This window comes from Aquila chrysaetos, chromosome 19 (genome assembly GCF_900496995.4).
Source record: "Aquila chrysaetos chrysaetos chromosome 19, bAquChr1.4, whole genome shotgun sequence".
In the NCBI taxonomy this organism is placed as follows: Eukaryota; Metazoa; Chordata; class Aves; order Accipitriformes; family Accipitridae; genus Aquila; species Aquila chrysaetos.
In genome coordinates, this window is record NC_044022.1 from 21,367,621 (window position 1) to 21,392,570 (window position 24,950).

At 42.7% G+C, this 24,950-nt stretch overlaps 1 protein-coding gene across 12 annotated transcripts in view; it reads right to left on the bottom strand.

Annotated features, from left to right (window-relative positions):
• PICALM (phosphatidylinositol binding clathrin assembly protein) overlaps positions 1-7,516 on the bottom strand; it is a 69,490-nt gene extending 61,974 nt beyond the window's left edge. For 2 of the 12 annotated variants that reach the window (XM_030043174.2, XM_030043173.2), the window contains exon 1: positions 7,153-7,516. In XM_030043174.2, the coding sequence (XP_029899034.1) occupies positions 7,153-7,282 (130 nt within the window). In that variant the 5' untranslated portion in view covers positions 7,283-7,516. The remainder of the gene's footprint in view (positions 1-7,152) is intronic. The other 10 variants (XM_030043177.2, XM_030043181.2, XM_030043178.2 and 7 more) reach the window with 6 other exon arrangements.
• Between the last annotated feature and the right edge of the window lie 17,434 nt (positions 7,517-24,950).

The window sequence follows — 24,950 nt, forward strand, 5'->3', positions numbered from 1 at the left end:
AAACTTATGCCATGCAGCTGAATACCAGTGGGTTGGTTTTGTATGTTGGGGTTTTTTTGAACAAAACTAATTGAGGAGTGATATGAATTTCATTATCACCTTATCCAACAGCATTTAAAAAAAAAAAAAAATCAGCTTTTACAAGCTATTAACGTGGAAAAACTTTTTTTATACACTAAATATTTCACTAGGAAACAGCGTTATTAAGGATTCATAATTTGTGCTTTAAATTGTATTAAATTAACTGTTAAAAATTGACAAAGGTTACAAACAATAGAGATACTCTTGATGTCACAGTACACAGCTGGCAACTGGATTAGCAGAGCTACATGCTACTGCAAGTACCATATTTAGAGTAAATATGCGAAATACCAGAGCAGTTTTAACCCGTGCAAATTTATCACTTCCTACATAAGCAAAAGAATCACTGCTGCTAGAATGGCACTGCTGCTAGAGCATACGGATGTTGTGTCTGAAGGACTGCTTGCTTGGCAGGAAGCAATAAAGAACATTAACTGAAGATTTCAAAAGTTTCTTTTCAGGAGAAAGGGAGAAAGAAAGGGTTGATGTGGAGAGCTCATCCTCAGTAAATTAGTGTAGGTCTGAAGGCAATTATACAGGAGAGCTCAGAATGAATATAAAACCCACCTTTTGTATTTTTTATTTTATAGACCATGTATATGTCACGACATGAATAAAATAAAACCACAGGATTTCCCTTCATGCTAACACTGTTCATTCCAGTAAATTTTCTTATGCTTCATGCTAGGAATTGATACTCCCAAGCTAAATTTTGGTGTATATCTTGTTATTTTACACCCTCTGTTTTGAGGTAAAACTTATAAAAGCCTAATTGACTCATGTTTAATATTTCAAATGATCCAGATAAGCATTACTTAAATAAAGCTCCTTTAGCAAAATAGCACAGGAGATGTTTAGTCACAATCGGAAAATCCAGCGTATTTGTTAAGTCTTTATGAAACGCTTAACTTCATTAAGTTATTTTCACACAGTTAAATACAGCTTAGTTCCCTAATTTCTCAAATCTCAATACCCGATTTGTCACATATTACTCATAACTTGGATTCGCCATCAGTAGACTTGAGAGTACCACAAGTTAGCACTGAATTTACTAACATTATTTTGAGGTTTAGAAACTACGAGCTAATAGATAAAGCTCTGATGTAAAACTAGGGGTGAAATACAAAGTACAATAGTATTTCTACCTCCTTTGAGTTTTGAAGGATACATAGTTAATAAAAGTTTGTATCCTGCCTGCTCACAATCACATTTCACAATGGAGAAAACTGCTAGAAGAGCAAGAAAATATCAAAACCAACAATTTTATACCAACATCAGCTTCTTTCCTTTCCACTTGATTGCAGCTTTTTGGTCAGTTATTTCTTGTTTACTTCTAATCCAGTGCAGACATAATCAGTAATAAAATCTCTCTCCTACCTAAGCCTCTGCAAGATAACATTCAGCTCCAAATTACAAATACTTCCAGCATTAAGACTTCAACCAGCAGGAAATCTAAATGGTTAAACTCACATACTGATGGACAAAAAACCCAGTTGTTTGACACAAACCAAAGTTTTTATTGCTTCAGTAGAAGAGTTTGCTAAGATACCCAGAACTAAGAACACATACACAAGATTATTGCTTTAGACTTGTATTATGAACTATTTGGAAATGTTTAATAATTGTCCCACTACAGGACCTCAAGATTTTATAAACAAGTCATTTACAATACTTACCTGATTTCTTCTAACATGCTTGAGGAACAGCTTCTGAAAATAAGAGTGTGCATAGCTGACTGGTAGTAGACCAGTAGGATATTTTTAAAGAAGTAATTGATGTTTGAGAATTAATGAGTGAAAAGATTTTAAAAATACTGAGAAACTTATATTTATGAAGGCTGTTAAAAAAAATTAAGCTTTCAAATACAAAAGGTATCTCTGCTTCAGAAAATGTGTTGTATTTTCCAGGGAGAGCAAGATGTCCGTAACATTTTCTAAGTGAACTTTCCCAGTGTTGTACCATCATCAGTAGTTCACAGATCATGGACTTTACGTAAGGCAACATACACAAAGCAAAAAAGGGAAGCTTTAAATTTCATGTTGCATAAGTCATATCTTTTGTATTATTATGCAAACTAGTATTACTTTGTGAGCCAGGTCACTAGGAACAGCTTAAAACTTTCACATCTACAGATCAAAAACTGATTTTAGGATTAGGAACTGAAGACTGAAATAGATCATTAGGTCACAGGCTGAACTGCAAAAGAATGCCTCTTCCAAGCATCACTTTTTAAAGACATAAGAGATGGCTGCACCATTAAAAAAAAAATAAAATTAAAAAATCACGACTAGAGCTATAGCCCAAAGTTACATGACACCTGAATAACCACAGCTGATGGGAAACAATGGCAGTACGAAGACACACAGTAAGCTGATTGCAGGTGTTCTACAGCTTCTCCTCCTTAGTTCCTGCCTCTTACTTCATCCGAAGTAGAATACTGCTTCAGGCTAAGTAAAATAAAACAACAGCTGCAGAACTAAATGGCTATTCTTTCTGCAAATGAGCAGCTGTGGTAGAAAATTGGCCCTCTGGCAGTCCAGAGGAGTATGATAGTTCTCGTACTCTACTAAAAGGCACAAAAAAATATTCCAAAGGAATTCCACTTAAAAAGTTAGGAAAAGTTGGCTAAGGAAGAAATGATAAAGCAATCATGGAAGAACTCAGAGAGAAAAAAGAATGCTTCAAAAGACAGTTGTAATAATGCAATTATCTATATTTGAACAATTACAGTTACACAGAACAGTTCTAAGCAAAAATAACAATGGATTGCCTCCAGAAATGTAAGTCAACTATAAAATGGGAAGCAAAGCCACAAGAAACTTCAGGTAATCCTGCCAAAACCAGAAAGAAAATATGAATTTGGTGAAGTCCTACAATACCATAAAAGGAACATGAATAATCTATTTCTACTGGAGAACACAGTAGTATCCACAGACACCAGGAGTTAACTCACCACACATCACTGAAACAACCCACTTACACTTCAGTATGTAAAGGCAAGCAAGCACTTAAAACACTTAACTACAAATCTCTTCTGAGATACAAGGAACAGCAATGATCCTTGTCCCTCAGTTCTGGAAGATACCCTCTGCAAACTGTCTCATTTGGAAATAGAAGCTGTTCCCAGCACAGACATAAAGCAAGTCTTTGGCTGGACTTTTATTTGTACTGGTAGTAGCCTCTAGACAAAACCAAAAATACTGACACTAGGGACATGGGAAATAAGTTCCCAACAAGCTCAGTTAAGTTTACTTTCACTTACATAGCTTCTCACAAACAACTACACAACACAGGGCAGGGTGCTGGTTTAGCGTCTTCCTTGAAAATACAGATTTTTCTTCACAACAAATAGTCAAGGAAGTTACACTCTGGCATAACTATAGAGAGATTTCCTGTTAAGAATGGATAATTACAGCATTGCAACTTCCTTCCAAGCCATCCATCCACATTCTCCTTTAAAGAGCGCTACTCCATTAGCTACAAGCAGATAGGGTTACTATGCCATATTCATTCAAGAACCCAACCCTAAATGTGTTTCGCATCAAAGCTGTTTTAACTACACTCCACCAACATGCATATGTACACAAACTTTTTTACGCTACTGATATCACTGCTACAGCAGTTTCACTGCACCGACCTAGTGAACTTCCTACTTGGCATTAACTGTGTATCTTCTGGTTTTCCCAATATGAATTATCCACCATACATACATATGCAAGCACACACACTCCCCCGCCCTGTGTTAGAATCATGTAAAAAAAAAAGAGCAAAACCTGGCAACAAGTGTTCCAACACCTTTACATCCAAACAACCTAAAGTACTTGGTCTCAGCATCACTATACAGTACTGAACACAGCAACCAAAAGCTAAACACTAAAGAACGGGTTGTATAAATCTCAGTGTACAAGTTAAACCCACAAACCGGTTTTGAGCTATCAGTGCTCAGAGAGGTGTGAAAACTAGGACAAAGTCCTAGTGAAACTAGGTTTTCTGTAAAAGAAATTTCACGAACTATGCTTTGAGGGTTTCAAGACTATTAAACCTGCCTGATTACTGTAAAACAAGTAATCCATCATTACAAAAGCAGCACCTAGATTACAGAACAGAGAATCCTTACCCCAGCTGTAAGACTGGACCTCCAAAACAGGAGAAAAAGCATGTCCCGAGTGAAAGTATATGACTAAGATGATTGTTGCTACCTATCATAAGCCATGCCCACTTGTAAATTAGAATTGTAATTCTTTCTCCCTCAAACCCAACAAGCAACTAAGCTTTGTAACAGGAGAGAAAGAACGTTCTTTGGAGTAGATTATATTTTTATCGTTATGGGCTAAGAATGCCTTTTTACATTCTTTGATTATTAAGGTAACAGTCACAGAGGGAAATACAGAGGGAATATACAAACCTAGGAAGGGAAGCACTTCAGTTTTGGAACTCCATAGACAGTCAAGAACAAGATAAATAAGGGTAGGAATAATTATGTGCATGGATACTTATATTGGATTTTTCCCCATTTGTAGGAGTTAACGTGAGACTGAGCTACTTAAATGTGTTCACGATGGCTCAAGCTTAATAAAGAAAGAATTTCAGAAACAGGACAGTCAGAGATACTGAGATCTGTACAAGTGATACAAATACCACATTAACAAGAATGTATGTCATGGTCACAGAAAATGCTACAAAACTCAGACTTTATTCCAGGACAGTATTTAAAACCTCAGCTTATCAACTAGTCCAGGACACAACCTTTAACAAAGTAAGTTTTAACTGTCATTATCACAATAAAGACTAATTAGGAAAATATTTAAGAAGCATGCCACCTATGAAGACTGGTATATTAATTGTCATTTACAGTGAGATGTCAGTTCACAGGACCTACCTAGTCGTTAAACTGTTTGTTGCAAAAGGAAGAGATGTGCAAATAACTCAGAGGTGGGCCTTGAGTCGCAGCTTGTACAAAAAGCATTCATTTTTAAACATACAACTATAAATGGTATGAACAAAGAAAATTTTCAAAATATGAAACTGTGTGTCATTTCCTGATGCCAGGAACACAGACTCCTAACAAACATATTACAGGCAGCATACAAAACTTATCTACCCATGATCTATTTTAATCACTAAAAAAAAAAAAAAAAAAAAAAAAAAGGCACTAGTAGTAAAACTAATGAAAAACCCAAGTTTGCTTTGCTCTGATAAAAGAATTATCTGAGAAAGAGGCAGGAACTGGGACTTTTGACAGCCTAGAGTAGACAAGGGAAATACAGAAATGGTCTCCTCATCCAGCAGCTACCAGATAGCTTTCTAAGGAAGTTCAAGCACCCTCCTACAGCAGCATCCTATAGGTCTCCGTCAGGATGTCCCCTAGCAACCATGTTCAGAACATCACCCTTGTATACATGCCAGTCTGAACAGCAATTGTCTGGTCAGTTTGATGTTCTTTTTCATAAAGCTTATACCGTGAAATAATTCAGCTACTAAATACGCTATTACTGAAACTGTACTTTTAGCACTATTCCAGGATAAACCTGACAAAGTTTTTTTTTTTCCAGAAAGCATCCCTTCTGTTCTGCAAAATCCAGTAACATCACGACTTCAGACATAAGCCATATGACAAGGTGTTTTCTCTACCTGAGACTCAGTTACTTAAAGCCCAAAGATTTCCTCAGCCTTCTGACACCCTGGGCTGACCAAAAATAACAAAGCCACTCAGTTACTACTCAGTCTTCAGGCAAAAGATGAAATGGATGAGGCAATACCAGAAAGAAACCGAGGCAGCTGTTCTGGGGCTACCCTAAAAAATTGATCACATCCCTCTCGGGTGCTCACAGAACAAGAATTTATTAAACCTTTAAGTCAGACATGTTTTGGTGGAAAGAAGAAATAACTACAGTACAATTAATCTTAGTACTATCATCTGGTCTTTTCATTTGGACACAGAGCGACTCAGAAGGCACAAATTCAAGACACATGAAGACCCAACCTTCTCCTCACAGACGTGGGTGGGAGGAAAGGAGAAAGCACACATACAGAAGGCATAGCCACGCAACTCTCTCCAGTGTCTTTCATCACATATTGGGGGAAGTGAAAGGGGGTGGGGGGTGTGTGGAGAGGAGGGTCTTTAAAAGGCCTAGAATAAATAGATGCAAGATAATCAGGCGTTCAAGCCAAGAACATCCTCAGTCTTGTGACCTTACAGCTTAGTGGGAGACACACTAATAGGAACTTCAGTGCTCATCATTCTCTTCACAATCACTTGGATGGAACTCAGTTCATAGAAAACCTTTTAAGCCTTCCCACCTTGGATCTATTTTTAATAGAAGCTGAGAAAAGGCCAGACTCTGTATGGGATGTTAAGCTCAGGTACTGAAGGTCTGAAGAAGTCCTCTTAGGCCCATCTTCCCAAGCAAAGGAGACATACTAAAAAGGTAAGATTAAGAACAACACCCCTACTGAGAGAGATTAGCCCCTCAAGCACTCATTTCACACATTATTCTACGTGGAAGAGTCACCAGAATGACGGAGAAGCAATTTTTTTTTTTTTCTAGTAGACTATTTGGGAAAGAATTAAGGCAATTGATCAGCTATTCCTTCTTAAAACTCCTGCACCTCCTCTACAGAACGGGGGAGTGCTGCCGTAGCAAAACACAAATGAGATCAATTAGTAAGGAAATTACACCCCATTCCTCTGCTTGGCCTTCGTGGCTCTCTCTCCCTCCAAAGAAGAGGTATGGGGCAAGTCCTGTCCTTCAGCAGCTCGCACTCCCCAGGGCCCTGTGCATATGGAAGAGCTAATAAGGCCCCTTCTGGAGAGCAGATACACCGAACAGCCTCTCCCAAGCTCTCCATCGCCACGTCCCCGATCCTACGCCCCCCCCCCTCCATGAGAACGTCCTATGCTGAAACACACAGAGCTCCTCCGCCCGACGAGGCTTCCCGTCCCTGCGAGGCCGGTGGGAAAGCAGGCAGCCCCACAGCGGGCACCCCGCTCCACAGGACCCCGGGAGAGGGGGGAGCCCGGCGGGACGCGCGGGGAGAGCCCTCCGTCCGCCATCCCTCCCCGGTACTCACAGTCCAGGTGCTTTTTCTTGGGCCCCATGACCTCGTGGGTCGTGGCCTTGCAGACGGTTTTCGAGACCGCCGAGCCGGTCACGCTGTGCTGCGCCGCCGTGATGCGGTCGGTGAGGCTTTGGCCGGACATGGCGGTTTGCTGGCGGCGCTGGAACCGAGAGCGGCTCCGCTCCTTCCTCAGGGGCCGGGACGGGAGGACTAGCCGGGGGACGGAGCTGCACGGACTCCTCACCCCGCCGTGCCGCAGGCGGCCCCCGCTCCGCCCTCAGGGACGGACCTGTCACCCGAGCAGGGACCCCTCCTCCTCCTCCTCCTCCTCCTCCTCCCGCCCCCCCTCCCCCAGCCGCCGTCCCCTCCCCCCTGCGCGCCTTCCGCTCGGCCGGGGACAGGGGGACACACACTGGGCGCCGCAAGGAAAATGGCGGCGGCGGAGCTCCTCCTCGGATCTTGCCGGGCCGCCCCGCATCACGTGATCCCCGGCGCCCCGCCCCACGTGACACGCGCCCCGCGGGAAGCTCCGCCGTGTAACAAGGCGGCGGCGAGCTGGGGGGGACGGGCGGGGGGGGGAGCGTCACGTGGTGCCGCGCGCGAGCCCCCGCGCGGGTGTGGCGGGCCGGGGGTGGGGGGGTGTCGGTGAGAGGTCGGTCTCCTGAGGGGAGCAGGGCAGGCACGGCCCGCCAAAAGCTGAGGGAGGGATATCCCTTCCCCGTGGGCAGGCAGCGGTGGGTGGGTGGGTGAGTGAGTGGGGAGGGCTGGTGGGCCCCTGTTTGGGTTCAGCGGGGCGGGTCGAGGCGCTGTGTAAAAAATCTCGTGCAGCAAGTGGGGTGTCTTCCCCCACCACCCCCGAAGGAATTTTTTTTGTATTTCTTAGCTTGGAGGGTTTTGTGGGAACTCCTTCAGTGTCGCCTTAGGCAATGTGAAGCGTAAAGGAACAGTCCGGTCAGGGGCAACGAGGAGTTTGGAGCCGCGCGGTTGCTGCGATCTTTGCTTCTCCTCAGAGTTACTTTTATTTGGAAGCTTGCCAAAAATTCCCCAAACGTACATCGCAGCAAGCATAAAAAAAAATGGTGGTTTTCAGGTCTTTCGTGATTAGCCTCCCACTGTTCTGCTACTCAGCTAAATGCTTCTCAGGATGCTCTTGGACTTAGTCGGTGGCTCTGTCCTTGGCTTCTTAGGATTTTGTACGAAGTTACTTAAAGTTTCTGTTCATAAAAGTTAGCTAACTGTCCCTTAACGTGCCCTCTGTAAGCCTGGTACCTGTACGACCCAGACTCAGTGGCAGACAACGAGGAACAGCTCCTGGAGTCGTTACCTCCCGCCTGCACTGCCGAAGTGCAGTCACAGCCTCCCAGCTATCTGCAACTTTCATTACTTGTTACAACAGGGCTCTTCTCCTCCTTCCCAAACGCACGGCAGCGAATAATACAGCGAAACCACAGGATTCCAGCAGACAAATGTTCTTCCTCTCCCAGAAGTGTCTCCTGAGAAGTTGTCTTGGAACTGTCCCTCATCCATGAAGCCACTGAAATATTTATTAGGCAACTTCAACAGAAGCAGTATACAAATAATACTCGACTCTGTCTGCTTGACAGGATATATAAGTAGGATTATCTGTTTATAATGCATAAGGAAAAACGGTGTTAGAGGAAGGACATCTGGTGAAAGCTGAACCCAAATAATGCCATTGCTGCGTGTAGAAGGAGCGCTTGCACATGTAGAACTTGCTTCCTTCATAATGCCAGGCTCTTTGAAGATACTGTCGTGTTTGTATTTCTTGGCTCCTTCTGAACTGCTTCTGGAGTCCCGAACATCCATGCTGGGGAAATAAATCACTGATGTATACAGCAGCGGACTCTGAGATAAGACAGCTTTAGCACAAAGCTTTGCACTGTGAAAACACTGAGACTGCTATAGGCTATTGATACAGCAACACATATTGCTGTGAATACATCATCTTTTTGTATTGATTCCAAATTATACTGTAAATCAGAGATATATAATTTTGACACTGCTGGTATTTTTTATGCTAACTTCAGCTAGGACCAGGATTTCAACACCCCACTTCAAGTTGCTATTTGGAGAAGTTCCATGGAGTTGGCCTAAGTAATTTAGGCTCCCTCAGTTCTTCTCAGATTATGCCCATCACTTTCTCCAGGAACAGTGAAACTATCCAAACAGAGGAAGGCTGCGACTCTAGAAGTCACTGAGACCAGATTTGGACAAAATATCTCATTCCTAAGGGGACAAAAAGTGGCCTTGGTCTTAGAGGTCCAAAACCAAAAATAAATTTAGCCTTTTTACAGCTTTTCATACGCACAGAAACCTCATGGTTTTACCCCACAGTTAAACATTCTGCTCGTTGTTTTTGTTCATAAGCAGAAATGGGAGAGAGAAGCGATGGGAAAATGTATTTTTTTTAGTTGTTTGTTGCTTTTTAATTGCTTGGGAGCCACTTGATACCATTACTGTGAGGAGCTTGAAGCGCTGTGATAGATAATATCTGAGCACCTCCCAAAGATTTGGAAGTTGAAATCAAAATATTATCTCTTTTCCTTTCCAACCTGAAGAAAACAAGTTTGATTAGTTTATAACTCATTTGTTGTTTGTGTGCCTGGGTGTGCTTGAGAATGAAAGGAGAAAGGAGTACGTATCTGAAGAGAAACTAATACAAAGATAGGAGTCCTATATTTAGCGAACTGGCAAACCTAAACAACATTCTTTTCCCTTGTGAAAAGTTATCCCAGAGTCTGGATCCCGCTCCTGCAAAAATGCTGTATCTTGCATTCACAAGCTTCCAAAAGTGTCGGTGTTTCACTGGCATCCAGCTATCCTGGAAGGACAGACAAGCTGACAGGGCTGTTTCTCCCCATCTGTATTGTATAGCGCTGAAAACCTTGTCTCGGCATGACCGCTGTAATTTATTATGTATATCACTTTCTTGCAACAGTGTCATTTCTACTCTTGTGTGGTGCCTGTCCCACTGTAATGCCTGCAATCTGACTGGGTGCTTTGGTGTTCACAGTGCTGCAGGCATCCATGCCCTTCCTCCATGCTTCATACTACTGCAAACGATTAGAAAAGCTATGGGTTCGGGGGGCACCATTAATCAGATGTAGCTTCAGATTTAAAACAGGTGTTTTGGCTGAATTTCAGGTCTATTAGAAATCAGCCCTTCTGGGGCACAAAACTGCTGGGGCACAAAGCTAAGCACACACTAATAAACTGTAGCAGGCTCATTACCAAGGATTTGAGGGCGTATCTGGAAATAACAACAAAAAAACCCCAGCAACCATAATCTGGGAAGCGAAGGGGGCTGATGAAGAAAAGTTGCAGAGAGGCAAAAAATTCAAAATAGGGCTGGGCCGATGGAACTGCTGAAGGGAATGGTAAGAGGGACAGTGATGGGGCAAGGAGGCAATGGGGAGGAAAACCAGAGGCAGTGAAGCCACCTGAATAAGGTTGGGAAACACTCTTTCAGTGTTCTATAAATGATTTGGCAACATGTTACAATCCAGATGTTTCCCATGACCCATTTCAAGGATCACCATAGTTTCATTTGCTGTTAAGGGTTATAGTGTTTTCCCCAGCTTTTAAGGAAAGGTGGATTTGATGTCAGCCCCAGGAATTTAGCATCTGTTTGAGTTAGAGACATGTAGAATAGACTGTAGGAAACAGAAAACACCAGCTCTTTGGCTTCCCCAGTGTAGCTAGCTATGACATAAGCCTGTGTCCACAGCCTCTTAGGAATATATGGTTCATTTCTCGTGCACCTCTGGCAATGTAGAACTCCAGAGCAGCTGCATGGCTAAAACCAGGCCGCTCACTGACTGTATACAGCAACCTAAGGTTATTGATGCATTTCTGAGCAGCCTAATTTTGCCCAGCCTAGTAGAACTCTGCCCATTTAACTGCAGTATAATAGTTTCAAAACCATTTTCAAAGAGTTTAGCAAAGATTAACCCAATGTTGCTTTTCTATGAAAGACATTTAGAGTCATACTCCAGCTTGACTACAATAAGAATTCAATATAATTTGCATCACCATAGCAACTTCATCAAATAATTTTATGGACAATAATTAATCTGTTCTTGTAACACCTCTAAGAAGATAAACTGGGACATAGAAAAGTTACGGTCAAAGTAACACTTGTTAGTGGCACAGTGAAATAAAGTAGCCCAGGAGTGTGGTTTTCATTACTCATTCATGCTGCCGACGCGATCAGGCAGCCAGCAGAGGTATGCAAAGTGGCCAGATTACAGGGCAGGGGAGGAGGCGGCATGACCATTGAGGACTGCTGGAATATCGCGAAAATAGCCGCAACACACGAGGGAGTTGGGATACTTTTTTAATTGATAGCCTTTTCCACTACTCCAGATGTGCTTGTTTACACCTCCAACATTCCTCTTGCCCACACGTAACATGATGACCCGCCAGATTTTACTTTTGCTTCTCTTGTATCCAATTTATATGAAATTATGTTTCTGATCCTTCAAACTTTGAGTACTCAGCTCCTTCCTTTCCTAATGATCATTATTCCATGCTCAGTTCATTCCTGCCTCAAATACACCACCCTCTTCCATCTAAATACCCACCTTGAGCCTATCCAGAATGTTCCTGCTGAAATCACCTATTGCTCTGCATTCCTCTTACGGGACTTGCTTTTATTCTAGCTCCTCACTGTCCTCACATCTTGTCCAAATCTTGTCCTTGCAGACAAAGCCAACTTCCTCAAATCCACATTGAATCAGACATGTCTTTTTTAATTCTCTTTCCTCTTTGTGGGAATGGTGACAGCTTTGACGTTTCTTTTGTTCCTCTCACATTTCCTCTTTTGTGCCTCTCTATGTAAGACCAATATGCAACATCCTTCCTCATACATAGTATTTTGAGCTCTGCAGCTTGTGTCACCTTGTCACGCAGCTCCAGTTAACTAGTAGTTGGTGTCCCTTGCTGTTCTGTCCCCCAAAAGGAAGCTGCCTTTGTCAAGGAAGAAAGCAGCTGCCTGAGAGCTAACGTAAATTTGACATGCGAAAAGCAGGTAGGAAGGGAGAAAAGTGAGTCAGTACCGTTTCACAGGAGGGGAGCAATCAGAACTAATTTTACTGCATTCACTTAGGAGTAGGATATCTGGGTAGGAGCTCCCGTGCCATATGAGAAGATCTAAGTAGAGGTGGAAAACAAATGTGATGCTTCTGAATTCTGTTGTGTGTTATAACACCTTTCTCTTCTTGCCCTGACATGAAACTTGCACATTGCAAAATTGATCGTGTCATTAATGCTATAAGCAAATGCCTTCAAAACCAGGATTGCTACCTGACCGACAAATGTGTGTAACAAATGTCTTTTCGTGTGTGAGATAGAAAGGAAACAAGCTCCCTCACATTTTGTTCGCACTTTCCAGTGGATGTGTCAAACGCTGACACCTCTGAAGAGTGAGAGGTACGCTGTCCCCTGTGTCTGCCGTGCATTGCCCATCAGCAAGCATTCCTAATGCACTCCCGCTGCTCTTTCCTAAGGACTTTTTTTTACACATCCTTCCTCGGCAGTGGGCATTCTCACGGTTACTCACTCGGATGCTCCAAGGGGAAAAACAAACCTTGCAACACAGCCTTACCAGCATGATAAGTGCACCAATGCACTTCCCTAAAATTTCTGGAGACCATCTTTCATGCAGGAAAAACAAGTGGCCCGGTCCCAGCTAGTGATACTGTCTCCATCCCTTCCCCCTAGTTTCATCTCGAAAACCTAGGGCCTTGCTGCCAAATACTTCTCCCCATCATTCCAGGCTGGCAGTGTTCGTGAGACTTGGCAGGAGATAGCATTTGATAAGAATCCTTCTCTGGGCACTTCTGAGAGGGCACTGTCATTCATTTCACTTCCCTGCCAGTTCACAAGCACCAAGCCAGCAGGGTGAGTGCAGGAGGAACTGCATTCCTTTTGGGTTCCTGTAGCTCAGAAGCGGCTCCTATAATTTTCGTCAGTCACCTTTGAGCCAAAAGCAAGCATAACACGCTTCAGCCCCAAAGGAGTATTTTTCAGGAAAGTTATAAGCAAACAAAAATGCAGGGTACGAATGGAACAGCCACTTCAACCTGCTGCCAAGCTATAATTGGTACTTATGCTCACACTCTTGCACACACATACGTGCAGCAGAGCTTAATAGATTCCCTCATTAATGTTGAAGCTCATGTGCTCATGCTCTGTGTCTGGGAAAGCTTTACACCCACATGAATTTTGATGTGGAGCTGAAACAAAAATGTTGATGCTGGCAATGCCAACTATAGAGAGTAAATAGCTGGGTCCAGTCCTGCCAATGCTGACTTGAATGGGGCTTCTCACCCAAAAGAAAACCTATGTGTGAAAAGTATTCTCACGACCGGGTCTGTGCAGCAAAAGTAAATCCTGGTTCCCTTCCTCAAATGAATAAATCCATTTATGCCAATGAGGTGGTTTCAAGCCTTGTATAGGTAGGTCTCACTCCCTGGTCTTTAGGTGAGATCTGAATCTTGCCCACTGGAGTGAGTCAGGCTATCAGTGTTTGGCTCTGTGCTTCAGGGGTCAGTGACTGCATTTACACGTGGGCAGACTTCATGCTGGTTAAATCAAACTGCTGCACTGAAAAGGGTATTAACTAAATGCCTCCCAACTTTCTGATGGTGTATAAGCTATTCTGAATCTTAAAATCAATAGAGGATTTGTCCTAATTCGTTCCAGTACACACAAGTACATAAATGAAACTGCTTTCCATTCACTGAAATGGAAGAAATGCATAAAAAAAGAAAAGAACTGGGTATTTAAAATTGCTTTGTTTTTCAGGATCTGAGAAGCAAAGAATTACAAGAAATATTGGAGTGACCGTTATCACCTTCTCTGTCACCCCATGTTTCCTAGTTTTATTTCTTAGAGCTCAGAAAGCAATACTTTCTGAGTAGCAGTGGTGCAGGCTTGTCTTGATAATGTGCTTCAGCCACGACCCCTGTCTAGAAGTGATTGGATTATATGTTCTGCTTGTTTCCTCCACTGAGGCCAGGGACAGATGCAGGCCAGATGTGAATGGCAGGGACACAGCACTCCCTTCACAACCATATGTCAGGCACCCACCTTTCCGCCAGCTCGTCAGCCTCGGGGAGAACCCACATTGGAGGGCCAAATGCAGGAGAATACATACTCACAGTTCTGCCTCAGGTTGTGCCTTCTCTCCAACTCCCCACCGCTTGCAGATGGGGTTGAGGTGCCAGAGAGAGGATGAGGCGATACGCTGGGAACAAGCGAATTGCCAGCGCTACAGCAGTGGAGTGGGAGAGGGGCTACAATAAGGCTAAAATTTCCTTGGTAGCCTCCTGGTAAATCCATATCGGTTTAAAGCTACAAGTGAATCTGGCAACAAACTTCTGTGACTTCAGATCAGAAGACGCCTACTGTGTTGGAAGTTGTGTGATGTGGACCTTTCCACTGGCAACTGGCTGCAGGCCAACAAACTCGCTTTCCACAGATCACAAAATCACCGGAATTTTTACTCGTCATTTTTATCTGAATGCAGGAGCGAAGAGTGGTAGATGATCTGTATCTCATTTCTAATGCATCCACCTATCCAATTCTTCTCTTTGGACCACTTCTTCTGTGTGCTTTCACTAATCAGTTAAGCCCTCCCTTGCCTTTTCATACAGTGTCCCTTTTCATTGGAAAGCCAGACATGTTGGCAGTGCTTGCTACTGGAGGAATAAAGCAGGAATAATGATCCAAAAGAAAGGATTATAGTCTCTCAAATTGCACTGGGATATTCTCAAGTCAAACACTAACCCTGCATGTGTTGGTATTCACTTTTAACATTCTCCAAGAGCCTGTTCGTTGCTAAAGACTTTGTGCATTGGAACAGCAGCTGAAACCTAGGAAGACCTGCAAAAGTAAGATGCTGATGAACATTCTGTGCACCTGTGGTTTTTAGCCCTCACAACCTACAAAACAGCGAAAGATAAAGAGCAAAAATGAGTATCAGATGCATTGAACTGATTCAGATTACATAACCCAGTTGGAGGAAATAGGAGAAGGTAAGTAGTTTGTGCAACAGCTTGTTGATCTGCAAGATCAGATGCCTAAAAGAACACTTAACTAAGAACAGCTGCAACGAAAACAGTAGTGTAGGCAGGTAAAACCACAGATCAAATACTTTGCAGGTCCACATTTCAGCACATGCAGCATGCTTTCAGATGCCAAATTCTGTTCCTATTGAATCTATGGCAAAATGCCCACCGACTTCAAACAGAATAGGTTTTGTCCCTGTAAGCTAAGAGTATGGCCAGCAATATCAATGCAGTATAGAAATGAATTGTGTAGGTGAGGAGGAGGGAGTTGGTACTGCAAATTTAGTGCCTGCCTGATCTGAACACTTTTATTTTCAAATTAACAAAACCCTTTTACTCTTGGGACATTATATCAATCATTTTTTTTAGGTCCATAATATTTTAAAGTCTGTTGGCTGGAGTGCTTAATGCTTATAAATATTATTTAGTAAATATTTTTAAATGGTTAAACAAAGTGTTCAGAAACATTAGAAACATCCTTTTCAAAACAGAACTTTTGGGTATTGTAGGAAGTTCTGTTCAGTAAAGCTCTTTAAACCTTGGTATAGCTATTCTCTTTCTTTTACCTTCTCCTCTGTTCCATGACATTCTGTTTACTGAAGTTATCCAAATCTATATTCTTAAGCCTTATCCTGAAAGTGGATTTGATAAATCTTTGTAATTGTTTGACATCTCTTAGCATTATGGCATGTATCTGAGCATGGGTCTGTGCATGGATGTGAAAATGAATAGCAGAAAACAAACTACTGAACTTTTTGTGCAATTAACTAATTTTGCATCAAAACAAGTAAAATTGCCAGCAGTGTATCTGTAGTATTTTAAAATCAGATAAAAATAGGATTGCTGTATTCTTTAATTAGCATAGCTGAAAGTTAGCCAAATCGGCTTCGGACACAGCAGGAGACGTACAGTTTGTCCTGATTTTGTGGGGAATGAAAAAATGTAATACTTGGCACATGAACTAACTATGGTAACCGAAAATGTTATTAAAGCATATTCAACTAAATCAAATATGGTGGTTTACCAGAGATTAGTCCACATATTTTAACAGAACAGAAGACACAGTTTTAAAGTTGTGGACTACTGAAAGAAACAAAATCTAGAGAAAGTGATTATCAGTGACATGAAGATTTTGAGGAAAACTACTTACATATTGAAATCAGTAATCTCCTTTTGCCAAACCCTGGCATTCTTACTGACACAGAGTAACATCATCCCCTATGAATAGTTTTGTTTACTTGGGAATCCAGTCTTTTATCGCAAATGAAATTGCAAGGTGTTTCAACTTGAGTGAATATTTTCAAATGTTAAGATGTTAAAAGCCACCACTTTTTAATTTCTGTGTGCCCAGTTGCATACGATGGGTTTCAGTGAGGTTAGAGGTATTATATTAACATGGGATAAATTGTTTATTAAACAGGAACAAACATCAACTGAGTGAACATCTTATTAGTGCTTACAACATCTAGCTTAGATGTAGTCCCTGCCTATGCATGATGGAACTGCAGCATCTTACTAAGCAGATACTTTCTTGTGCAAATTTAAGGGCAAAATTCTGTCATTCTCAAACACACATCCTTAAGCAAAGATACTCTCAAGAGTCATGAAAAACTTACAAAAAGTCCAGTAAGAAAGCCACTGATGAAATCAGCTGCAGGCTTAAAACCAGTCCTGTTAGAAAAAGGTAAAAATGATTCTTCCTGAAGCAGTGAGGACTGAATCCAGAGAAGTTCCTTGAGGAGGGGCATTGCAACCCTCCCTGCAAAGTTTTACTCCTCTAAATTGCAATTTGAACTCCTGCCAGTAAGGTTATGAAGGATGTTCAATAAATTAGTGCATGGGGCAGCTGCTCTCACCATTCATTTCTCTGTACACAGCCCAACTCAGTTTGGGAGCAACACTGTCCCCTATACTAGAGGGCTATGTGCAGACAGCTGCCAAATTTCCATTTACTGGCCTTTTCTGTCTTTAGAAATGCTTACTATTATTTTTTCAAGAAATTAATTATGAAGATTGCCTCATTCCGAGACGTGACATTTCACAGCTTTAGAAGAAACAGTTACCTGAAGAACTCATCAAAATTGCATCACGGAACATGTCTCTTGGTGTTTCTCTAATCCAGATCATTTTGTTTCCTAGAAAGGACAGCTCATCGTTTCATAGGACTGACTTTCCCCTGCACAGATGGTTTGCCTGTTAAAAAAACTATCCTTCAGAAACCACAATAGAACATGAGCACTCTTAGGCAATAGTTCCCAAATTTGGGCTTCTGACCCTTCATGAGGTTGTAGCAGCCCTGAGTGAGGTTGTGGTTATAGCCAAAATTAAATCGTTTCGATAGTTCTGGGGCTGTGAGCCAGATTGAAGGGGACCTTGCAATCAGAAGAGGAGCTACTCAAAAGCCAACTGGACCACATCTTACTCTTGTACCAGCTTCCATCTTTTTGAGACTTTGATGATTATACCCATCAGACTGTCTATAAGATGTATCTGATAGTGACAGTGAGTGACGATTATTATAGCCCATCCGTTTTACAGACAATGAGCACCAAGACAGGAGGCACAAAGACAAGACAGGCCCTGAAGACTAGAGGGTGAGGTAGAAATCTTGCCTTTCCTCAAGTCAGAGCCACCGATTCACTTTGCAGCACACTCCACAGATCTGTAACGTCTTTAGGTGAGAAGCATTTGTTGGGCATCCTTCCTCAAAGATCCCCAGATCTCTTTTCTACCCCAACCCCCATATCCCATTGGTGGGAGGAGGTAGGATGGCTCAGTCACCCCACAAGCTCTGTGTCACTTCTCCCTGATACGTACTCTCAAGAAAAGCATAATGCATCCAGGTTCTTTCGTGAACAAAGGGATGTGTGGGAGCATTTGTTGCCTTAGAGACTTGCTAAACATCTCATGGGTAGCTGGAGCATAACTGAAAACAAAGACCTAATTCCAGTGCTCTTGCAAAAACTTCTGGCCAGCGCTGTCTCTTAAAAAAACAGACTGGAGAAATGTAAACATGTGTTTGGCCAGTAAAGGAGTCGTTATATAAATGTTAATTATGAAGAGGATTTCCCATGTACAGGGCTTTTGACACAACTTTGATCCCATGCAAGACACAAGTCTCAGGAATCACATGCTCTGCCTTAGAACTGTGCTGACACTTATCCGAGCCCTAAGAAGCTGCGAGGGCATTTGCTGTAGCACAGGAACAGAAAAAGCTTTGATGATTGAAACTGAAGCTTGCACAGCATCATGCTGAAGCAACCTACTATTTAATTAAAAAGTACCATTGGTCAGAACATGTGAGTATCTAGCTATGATAGCTGGGTGGCCCATGCATGACAAAACACAGGAAAAAAAATTTCTAATGACCCTCCCAAACTCTCTCTTGTTCCCCATAATCTAGCTGAAACCAGCCATAAAATCCATGTATCTCATCTGCTCAGTCAGCTATTATCTTCTCCCCCAGTTTAAAGGCCTGCCTTTGGTCTCCCCTCGCCTCCTGCATCTTCCCAGAGGTCTTTATTTTTCTTTGCAAGGCCAATACAATTCAGGCTACACCTACAGAGCATGCTATAGCAGCCTACTGAGCAGGTAGGTGTAGTAATGAGATGGATTGCTGAGCTAGAATACCTGCAGTATGTACTGCAACCCAGCTAGTTCATTCACTGTATGGAGTAAATGTACCTTTAGGTCTCCTCTGTCTCCCTCCTGACATTTCTTCCATCTTGTCCTTGCTTCCTATGCCCTTCTCTTCCTTCCCTCTCTCCCCTTACCTTCCTCCCAAATCTGTTTGCCCCTCGGCCTTCTTCTGCCCCCAATCCTGATCTACACTCTGCTGCTGTCCTCTTGGGACTCACTTTTTGAAGTAGGTTGCATTGAAAGCTGCTTTTCCGTTAATGAACAGCAAACAAAATAGCTAGTAAAAAATAATCAAATAAAAGCCATACATTTGGTGTAGCATGGGTTATGGAGTCACTAAGTTTTTGCTGTTATGGGTGTGAGAGTCTTCTCTCTGCTTTCAGCGTTTTGAGCTGTAAGGATCTGACTTTCACGCTTTTTTCCTCTACAGCCAGGAGAGATTCAAGTTAAACTGACCTTTCCAAAGGGATGCTGAGATTCTCACATGGGTAACATGACTCCAGGCTCCCACAAAGATCACAAGAACTGGGGACAACCTTAGGCTTTCTTTGCTGTGAATAGTGCCATTTAGTGAAGGGAATGACTCACCATGTCCAAAGTGAAGCCTGTCCTCAGACCATCGGTGTGGAGGCACCAGGGGACTAGTTTAATAATCAGCCTGTTGGCATTGCTGGTGGCCTGAGCAGACACTGTGACACTCCTCTCCTCCTCCCTCTATGGCCATCCCTTCCTCACGTGCTGCCCTTGTGCATGCAGCATTTGTGCTGCTGGGTGACCAAAAAATATTGCTGGCCCTTTTTTGCAGAGTTACTTTTTCAGTTGGATCAGAGTTTCCTGATCCAATTTGTGGTGTGGCTCCAAAGTGTGTCAGCACAGAGTAAAGGCAATGAGAGGTGGGAACATGCAGGCAAGAGTGGGAGTTCAGGGACATGAAAATTGTGCAAGTGGTCTTTGGCAGTCCAGTGGCTGAATATTGAACCACGCTTTGGGACTGAAACCTTCTGTCTGCCTTGCCTGTTAAACTGTTATTGCATGTGGTGCTCTATAAATAACATCTTTTGAAACTATTGCAAGGCTATTTTAAAAGAGAAATACAGTTACTGAATTTCCACTGTGATTTATCTTCCAGCCCTCCTCCCTTCCCAGTCCCCTGCGGCTGATCATCTCATTTATGTATTTAACAAATGCGAAACAGAATACTCCACTGCTTTTCTCCCCGTTCCTAAATAAAATGGTGAGAATTCAGCCGTTCAAAATGACTAAGCAAGGCAACAGGACTTCTGCTCAGGAAGAAAGACAGAGATCTTCATTTGAGGCTTTAGAGGGTTTCAAATAGCAAGAAAGAGTTGAAGCATTTAAAACCCAGAATTCTTAAGTGACCTTTTAATTGAATGAGTGTTTTATATATCAGAATTTCTGCCCATATCCAAGGGGCTGTATAGGAGTTCTGTACTGGCATTGGAGATAGTTCGTAGGTAAATGTACGCTTTGACTTAGTTAAGATATTAATGTTGAAAATAGCATTTTTATTCCAAGCAATAAAATGTGAGTTACAGTTCTGAAGATGACAGAATTTGAAGCATATTTATTTGCAGCAAAAATCTGCCTCTGAAGGAGGAAATAATGGTTTGTTGATAATATTGATTCTGAAATAAAGAAACTCAATGGTGTCAGAGGGCCAGCTTTTCCAAGAAGACGATTCTGTGAGTGCCATCGGTACCCACAGAGCAGGTGATAAATTACGCATCCTTGATCTATGGCTTCTAGACACATTACCTTTTCTTCTAGTGATGTAATAACAAGCTCCAAAAGGGAGTCAAAGCCTCAGCTGTATTTAATATTGACTCACAAGCTTTTGTCACAGGCGAGCATGATTTCTTGATGTCTTTGACACCCAGGAAAGAAGGATGACCGAGAAACCTATAAATCTCGAAGTCCTGTTTTAGACATAACAGAGCGAAGGAGAGAAAATTATGACAACGTAGCATTTACATGGTCAAAGTACTACAGTTGTAATAACAGCCTCAATACCCTTGTAAAGCTAAGGAGTAAACACTATTATCTCCATACAGAAGCTTGCCAAAGGTGATATGCCCTGGAATTTATTTTAAGTAAGACTGAACTCTTCAGTTCCTCTCTGGAAACTAATAAAGAGTTGCAGAGCAAGCCTGTAGCAGAAGTAAGAATAGATCCTGGGACTTGCTGGGTTTCAAGCCCATGCCACCTCACAACTGTCAAAATTTCCTGTACAAGAGGTAGCTGGAAGCTATATTAAAAGCTGGGGTTTATTGTGTTGTTGCTGCAGAGGGGACCGGTTGTCTGGAATTTTGTTCCTGCAAATTGTCCTTCATTTGGCATGTCCCTGAAAAGAAGTAATCCTTGTTTCCACTTCTGATGATAAACCACAAGTTAAAACAAGCAGTTTTTTTCTTGAATGCCAACCAGCTATTATTATACAATTCGTTATCAGATCAAAGCAAACATGACCTTAGCCCTCGGACAGTGCATCATAGCACCATACCTTTCACATGGAAAGGAGGAGGAAGGGGGAGGAGAATACATATCCTGCTTTGCTCTCCAGATGTGACTGCAGGTATTTTAAAACATAATTATGGTACCGGCTAAGCTCTTTGGCTTTCAGACTGATTGGGTGTCTTGCCTCCTCAGTCTATTTCTGGGTGCTGTAAATATTGCCGTTCATGTAGCAGGAAAGCAACTGAGCCACAGCCTTGCTGGCTAATGACTCAAAAATGTGAGGACAGATAGAAGCCATACCTATTTCTGAAGTCACTTGCTCAGCAAATCAGTACAAATCTATGTAGCCTTTATACCTTAGCAGTAGTCCTCACTGCATAGAGGCAAGGGATCAAGTTGTGACAGGTGTCCTTCCCTCAACCTGCCCCTTTCTGTGCGTTACGAGAAGCAGACAGACCAGTGCCCAAACTTGCCACCTGTAGGAAGCCTTTGCCAAGAACAGAGGTTACTTTGCCAAGCTGTTAGCTCTGCTGTTGACATTTATAATTCTTTGCATTTTACATTAAACCCCAGCTTCTGGAATTGAGCGGTTACAGGAGAAATTCAACTTCTGTTTATTTCTTTGGAAGGTTTCTAGTGTTCAGAGTTGCAAAGAAAGGACTTATGAGTTCAGGGCTCGGAAGTTACAAGGAAGGGGAACCCCTCTCCACAATTGCTGCCTATAGGAAATGTAGAGCTTTTTAAGCAAATTTCATGGTAATGAAATCTGAGTCATGATGTTTTAAGATCTGGGCTGCTGATAGTGCCTCTTTTAATGTCCTTTGCATAGTCCCACAGACTTGTTCACATCTGGTTGTAGACCAAGCGCAGGGTTTGTGCTGTGTAATAGCAGTACAACAGGTTTCCTGATACCTGCTTACACCTCAAAAGTCATGTCAGGTAGGCACTGCTTGCACCTCTACAACTAGTCATTTTCCTTCTGAGCAAAGGAAGAGCTTTAGGCCTATGTGGATGGCATTTCCTACAGGTGGTGGCTTTTTCTCACTTTCCTCAATACAATGGTTTCATCAGCATTAAGAGTGAGCTCAGTATACAGTGCTGCTGTTCTTAAAATGGCTCTTTCTGTAAGGCTTCAGCTCAGCATCACTTGGGCTCTGAAGGTGATCCCTTTTTCACATGCTGCTCACACTTTTCATTATAACATTTTGAGCAATTACAGAATACAGACTAATTTATCCGTCACAACACCCCTCAGAGGTGTGCAAATGTGTTTTATTATCCTTCTTTTACTAGTAGGGAAAGCAAGACATGGAGATTAAAGGTGATATTCTCTCCTTTGTTTCCATTCTTGGAAAAGAGCCAAATTTATTAAAATTTGGCTGAAGGTTGGGGAGGAAAGTCAGGATGTGGGGGCAGGTCTGGGGCAAACTCCTGCCATTCCTTGGAGCCTGTTAAAAGAGCTCTGTCATAACCTTTGGAGGTCAGGTCTCTGTGAGGTCCTGGGCATGACAAAGGGAGGTAAGAGGGAGTTTTGTGATGGTATAAATTTTCCATCAGTCTGAGCTGAAGGTTGCAGTTTGTCACTGCAGAGACAGGAGGCAGCCAGTAGGTGACACAGGGCTATGAGGAGCCTGTATTTACAGGGGCAGCGAGGTGGCCGTAAGAAGTGACAGGGCTTCTTGCAAAGTTCACTGAACTGAAGTGGACCTTGAGAGGAGGAGCTGCTGGTAAAGGAGCGGGGAACAAACACCGTGAACAGCAGGATGGTGGAAGGTTTGCTGTGACACCAGCGAGCCCTCCTTGCTCTTGCTGCAGCGAAATGTTCCTGGCTCACAGAGGGAAAGGCCAATCCATTAGGAAAGAAAAAATTACGCTGATTAAATCAAGCAGAATTTGGAATGCATTTGCAAAGACCGTAACTCCCAGTGAACAAGATATGTAATCTAAGCACAGGGGGCCAAAACAGGGCCTCTAATTTAATCGGAAGACTATATACTAGTGGGTGAATGTCATAGTGATAGGTATCTTCCCCTCTCCCTTAGGACAAGGCATTCCTTGGGGGAGCTGGATAGGATTCCCCAAGAGAATTATGAATTCTGTGTAAGATGAAGCAACTCCTGTACTTAAAAATCATCCGAATGAGTCTCCAAAACAGCTGGTGCCTGGCAAAAAATCTGTGTTCTTGCACTTAAGTTTATGCCACAAACTGGTCTTCCTCCATCCAGCCGTCTATCTCAGTAATGACTCCAATTTCCAGAAAAGGAAGGAGATGCCTCTATCCATCATCTGTTTAACACTCAGTTCACCTACCGCTGTCATTCCAGAGGAGCAGAGAGAAATATGTGGTTCCTCTGAACTCTGCAATTCTGTAATTTGGTTTGGGGTTTAGAAAACAGGGTGATAGATGTCTTCTAAATGTCACGGATAAGACAGATAGGTGTTCCCTCCTTAACCTACCATTTTCTTTTAAAGTCTCCCCATCTGTTTATTGTCTCTTCTTGTTTCTTGTGTGCATTGTGGACTTGAGAGCTAAGGCCTGCTGGATATACAGCACTGGCAGCCCTGTGGCCACGATCCCTGACTTCTCTGCACTACCAAAACTGTACTGGTAACAGTGCCAAGCTCTGTTGAAAACACATGCAAAGAAAGTCCAGTCACCATTCGTGTATCTCTGTGCCTTCACTTCCTATATCCAGGGGAATCATTAGCCAAAATGTTCTGTCCTGAGAGTGAGATTTCTTCTTCTCTTCATATTTTCTTGTTCACTGATCCTAGTTAGGCTCGTATCCAGTCTTCTGGTTTATATTCTGTTGTAATCCCTCTGATCAAAATGGACATAAAAAGGAAAATTCCCACTCAAGCAGTGAATTTTTTTACGATAAGGGTGGTGAGGGACTGGAAGAGGTTGCCCAGAGAGAAGTTGTGGCTGCCCCATCCCTGGAAGCATTCAAGGCCAGGTTGGATGGGGCTTTGAGCAACCTGGTCTAGTGGAAGGTGTCCCTGCCCATGGCAGGGGGGTTGGAACTAAATTATCTTTAAGGTGCCTTCCAACCCAAACCAGTCTGTGATTCTATGGTTCTATGACACAAATATATTCAGAGAGCAGCTCAAGATGTTTCTTAACTTAGGCCTTTTTTGCAAGGTGAGGCCTAACACACATTTAGATCAAGTTTTCTAGGCTGCGTTCCCTCTTTCTGCTCCCCCAGAATCTCTTCCTGAGGCTGCACTTTTTTCCTTACCTTTTTATTTACACTTGTCCCAACTAAGACCCCACCACGTTGTGGGACCTCCTCACCCACCTCCTTCTGGCCTTGGCCAAGTCAGCCTGTTGTGTTAACAAACAGAAGGATTAAGCTTGACTGATCCCCAAGACTGTGAGGCTTGTTTTCGTTCGTCTCTGAGGGAGGGCTTTGAAGTTGTTTCAGAGTTGGGCTAATTCCTGTCCCTAAAACACAGAGACAAAAGGGACGGTGGCCAAACTGTTGAATGAAGAGCCATGTCCTTTTGTTTGTTCCACACCTGGCCTCTCCTAGCTTCACCCGATGGCCCCATGCTCTTGCAGTGGAAGAGACAGTGGAGAGTGGCCTAAAGAGCTTGGCTGTT